The sequence below is a fragment of the Schistosoma mansoni genome, chromosome W (genome assembly GCF_000237925.1).
Source record: "Schistosoma mansoni strain Puerto Rico chromosome W, complete genome".
Lineage (NCBI taxonomy): Eukaryota > Metazoa > Platyhelminthes > Trematoda > Strigeidida > Schistosomatidae > Schistosoma > Schistosoma mansoni.
Window position 1 is genome coordinate 43,451,447 of NC_031502.1, and position 5,256 is coordinate 43,456,702.

The following is a 5,256-nucleotide window of genomic DNA, read 5'->3' on the forward strand; positions in this document are numbered from 1 at the left end:
CAGTTGCAGTTCCAACACATCGATGGGAAGATTCAAACAAACAATACTAAATGAATTTAAACTTCACCCCATCGCACAAGCAAGTGGCTATCAGGACTCAGTGGCCGAGTGGATAACGCGATGGCGTTTGAAGCGAGGGTACTGGGTTCGAGTCCCAGAGTGAACATCAACTCTGAGATGCAGGTACATCCAGCTGACGAGTCCCAAGTAGGACGAAACGCGCGTCCTGGATTCCACTGCTAGCCACTATCCATCTCTGCTTACCATGCTTGTGAATTAAGGTATATCGAGGCAATACGCACAATATGCACATATGCCAATTAGAGACTGACCAGTTGCAGTCCTAACACATCGATGGGAAGATTCAAACAAACAGTACTAAGTGAGTTTTAATTAACTGCTCGTTCACAGCCGTAATTCATGAATCACTCTAGTCACTGTACTTGACATATCTGTAAGTAAGAGCTGTTCTTTTTCAGATCACATATGTCTATTTATTGTAAAATAAAACAACTAAGGTTTGCTCTTCACTTTCAACAGGAAACATTCATATCGCTGAATATTTTTATCTGCCCTGGTATAACTCGTACATCAGTGATGGTGATCAACAATAATATCAAGCTAGTACGAAAATGTACATTTTACGCGATATGACCGCCAGTTTTTTGCTATAATATAGTTTCTGACGAGATTTTGGTTACTTTACAAGGGAAATTCACTATAATTTGTCAACAGTGTTATAGATTACACAGGTACAGTTCCCTACATGTATATAGCCTAACTTCTATATCTTTGGGTGGTTTAACAATTATGTAAAGGTTTGTTTTCATATTTTGTGTCAAGTGAATAGTTCTAGTAGCATATTTTACTAATATGAATTAATCTGAAATTCACATTGCGGTATTGAAAAACGCAATATTAGTGAATCCATCTTTTCGTCGACTTACCATCATGTTTTATAATGATCAATGAGAGCGAAAGATATTAGAGATATTGATCAAAGTAAGTTTTTGTAGATTGACTTTGTCAGCAAAAATGTTAATTACTACTGCTTCTTTTATGATCAGTAAGTAAATATGAATAGTATTTAGCTATAAACGACTCATATCTATATCATCTTACAATAAGAAAAAATAATTATATCTATCGTCGTATATCTTGACAGTTTTGAAGTGTACTTACATGCATACACCAACAGTTGGTTCGCAGGATTTGTTTATTCTCATCTAAATCCAAAATTTGAAAAAGTTGTAATCCATAACGAACATCAACTTTAATTTTACTGTCATTTACTGGTCGTCCAATTATACCAAATTGTTCATATCGATTTAATAACATTCTGATAAGATCTTTCTCCACTGATTTAGTCTTCAGTACTGTTCAATGAAATCACGAGAGAATATTAGTAATATGGAGAACATCATCTACTGAACATTAATTTTTTACAAAAGTGGAGACTATGTTTTTGGAAATCAATTAGATGATACCTTATGGTTAATTTGCTGAAGACTGTAATCAACTAGTATTCCATCATGGAGACTGAAAGAAATGACAATCAGTTTACGTACGAAGCGTGTATGTACAAAGCGAAAAATGTATGAAGAGATCACTCGAAATAATACCGAAACAGGACATCAGTTTCAACAGATTAGTCACAGAGTGTTCATGAAAACTAGAGATAAAGATTTAGGGTATTTTGCACAGCAGACATATTGTTGTTTGTGCTATGAAAGTAATTGCTAGACATGCTAATGGTTTTATTCATTTACAAAATAATAGCCTACAAATAAACTATTAAATATATGGTAGTCACACAATGAATAAGGATCAGATGCTAATTTTAATCAGGAAAATATGCCCCATAATATTATCAATAACGGGTTGTACTTCACTACACTTTCTGACATTCTTTGACTATTCACTAAGAATGTGACACATTATGAAGTAGCTACACGGATTCTGATCTCCCTCCCAATCATTTCTTCGCTTATATGAGATTTAAATCGTATCCTATTGCAAAACATCCACTGTTTATTATCAGAACGTATTTTAGCTTATTTCTAAGTTAAAGCGAGGATTTGCAAAGCAAGGGCAGCATTTCTACAATTGAAGAACATATGGAACTCAAAACAACTCTCAACCAATCTCAAGGTCAGAATCTTTAATACGAACGTCAAGGCAGTCCTACTGTATGGAACTGAAACGTGGAGAATTACTACGACCATCATCAGGAAGGTACAAGTATTTATAAACAGTTGTCTACGCAAAATACTCAACATCCATTGGCCGGATACTGTCAGCAACAGCGTTTTATGGGAGAGGACAAACCAGCTTCCAGCTGAAGAGGAAATTAGGAAAAGACGTTGGAATTGGATCGGACATACATTAAGGAAATCACCAATGTGCATCACGACTCAATCCCTAACTTGGAATCCGGAAGGGAAGCGGAAAAGAGGAAGGCCAAAGAACACACTACGCCGGGAAATAGAAGCAGATATGAAAATGATGAATAGCAACTGGAAAGAACTGGAAAGGAAGGCTCATGACAGAGTTGGATGGAGAATGCTGGTGAGCGGCCTATGCTCCTCGACGAGGGGTAACAGGCGTAAGTAAGTAAGTCTAAGTTAAAACATGAAAACTATTAATGACTGCTTCGTAACTACTATAACTGTGAGTCATATTTATTTGTATGAAGTGTAAATTATCATATTTTTCATAAGTCATTCAAAACTGCTGTATCATATATAATTTTATAAAGTTGAGATCATGGGTCAATTGAAGTTAGATCACCATGGAAAACCTGGAAGCACTGAACGGCCGTTTCGTCCTATTGTGGGACTACTCAGCAGTGCGCATCCACGATCCTGCCTCACGAAATTCGAACTCACGACCGATCAGTCTCACGCGCGATCGCTTAACCAATAGACCACTGAGCTGGCATCCAACGGTGTTAATTTCTAACTTCAAGCAATCCACAAAATTGAGCAGCCATTCACCAATGTCTTCAGTGAGTTGATATCTCACAACAGACCTGGTTGGACTACACTGGTTACTGCTTCTCACTAAAACTCCAGAAGTCCCACAATAGGACGAAACGGCTGTCCAGTGCTTCCAGGTTTTCCATGGTGGTCTAGCTTCAATTCACTCATGATTTCAACTATATAAAATTGCAGTATTCTGATAAAATATGCAAGTTAAAAAGCTTTTTATGTTTATAATGTATAGTCTTAAAAAATTTTCATCTCAGAGTAAATTCATTTGAAAAGAGAAACGAGATCATCTACAATACCCCTTTTTAAAATTTTCTAATTTAACAGAAAAGAAAAAAGTAATCTACAGTAAGGATTTAGGAATACATTGGATAAATTTTATCTGATTCTAATGTGATCAGTATTTACTGTATTTATAAGAGTAAGCTGATAAACTCAGCTGAGCATATTTTTGTGCACATAAATTATGCAAAAGTAATTAACAAACGACCATATATATATATAACACTTTAGCTTCGAAATAATGGAAGAAGTTGCCTTCTACCCTGGTTGCATAGTTAGCTAGTCGAGTAAAAACAGCTGAGATGCGTTGCTGATTTTCCGAAAAAATAACGGCTTTGACATCCCAGATATTAACGTTTGTACACGTTTTTATTCCTCCCTCTCTATTTCTATCACTTTGTTGTTCTTTATTAACTATGACTGAATATCTTAGTACTAGACTATTCAATGTGAATATTTACTGTTAATTCACTATTTATAGCCCATGTATGACGTAAAGAATTTTTTTTAACCAAATAGTCTCTAATTCGTACCAAACTAACAAACTGATTTCAATAGTTATGCTTAAATCTCTAAATGATGGTATAGGGACTGAAATGTACCTATAAGAACCTGATAATGTCAGTGATGTTAGAACTTCAGTTTTTCATCAGTAATATTCATCCCACCATAGATTAATAAGAAAAAAATGTGAAGTCATTACTGGGTTAACTTTCATTAAACAATAACTAATGAAGAGACTGATGAAGTAACTTTTTGTTTTATGACTGTTTCTCTATACAATTTTGACTTGAACTAATATTTCTTTTTTATACATCAAGATAAAAGATGAATTTGAAGACTGATAATAAAAAAACATTTGTGATGTATTAGTCTACAATTCAAAATAGTTATCCTTTTCAATAAAATTAAAGTTGACTACTTTTCACCTAGTTTTTCACTAATATAACTAAATGTGAATTAACAACATATCATCATCAATAGCGTCATTTGTGCAAATACAATCAAGCCTGTTAAATAGACACCCTATCAAACCCCATTTGTATTGCACAGGGCAATAAATATAATACCTAAGGTATTGGTCTGTCCACGTTGATTTTTGTAAAATGGATCGTTTGATTGAGCCATCTTTAACAGGATTGATCGTATTTGCGCAAATGACGCTATTGACGATGATGTTAAGTTGTTAAACAAGACATTAATGGGGAATGGTTATCCACTTAAACTCATAAATAAATGGGAAGTTCATGATACAGTGAGACCTATTGTAGCCTCGGTGGTAAAAAGCTTGTTCATATCACTTTACCATTTAGAGATGATTCAAATACCCTTTTAATAAATATGAATAATTCTGTTTTGTATTGTTTGTTTGAATCTTCCCATTGATGTATAGGACTGCAATTGTTCAATCTCTTATCGGCACATGAACTAGTTCTAAAACTCCAGTTTCGGTAAGTAACAAAACATTTGTAATATGTTTTTAAAAAACTATGAAATAACGTTTGAATTCAATGGGAACTTTACATTACAAACAAAAATTCTAGATAATTATCTGCGAGCTGTTCACAAAACAGCTCTCAAGTATAAATTATAGTGTAATATTACTATAGTCTGTCTGAGAAAAATCAAAGCATGCGAAACCATGACTACACTAAGGATCAAAATGCAACACTCTCAAGTCCTGGAACTACCACAGCACACTTAGGAAATTAAATCTCAACCCAGCAGTCTATATTTATAACTTCTATCAGTTTATAATTTCATGTGATCCCCATTGATGAATAACTATACTTCTTTATACTTGGTTTATTCTACGATTTGTGGTTTCTCACCAGAATCTAAGTTGAAACTAGCCACTAGTGAATACATAATAATTATCAAATTTGGTAATCCATAGAGATTAGTTCATTTTTATAAAAGAATGAAAACACTGACTAATGTCAACCGACCATCAGTGATGCCACAGTTAATATCAGTCTTTGAC

General features: G+C 34.2%; 1 protein-coding gene across 1 annotated transcript in view; it reads right to left on the minus strand.

Moving 5' to 3' along the window:
* Nucleotides 1-1,338, minus strand: part of Smp_142700 (putative nachr subunit) — a gene marked incomplete at both ends in the record, with an annotated part of 9,582 nt that extends 8,244 nt beyond the window's left edge. Inside the window, one exon of the mRNA XM_018789803.1 lies at nt 1,183-1,338. Within this exon, the coding sequence (XP_018655209.1) occupies nt 1,183-1,338 (156 nt within the window). The remainder of the gene's footprint in view (nt 1-1,182) is intronic.
* Between the last annotated feature and the right edge of the window lie 3,918 nt (nt 1,339-5,256).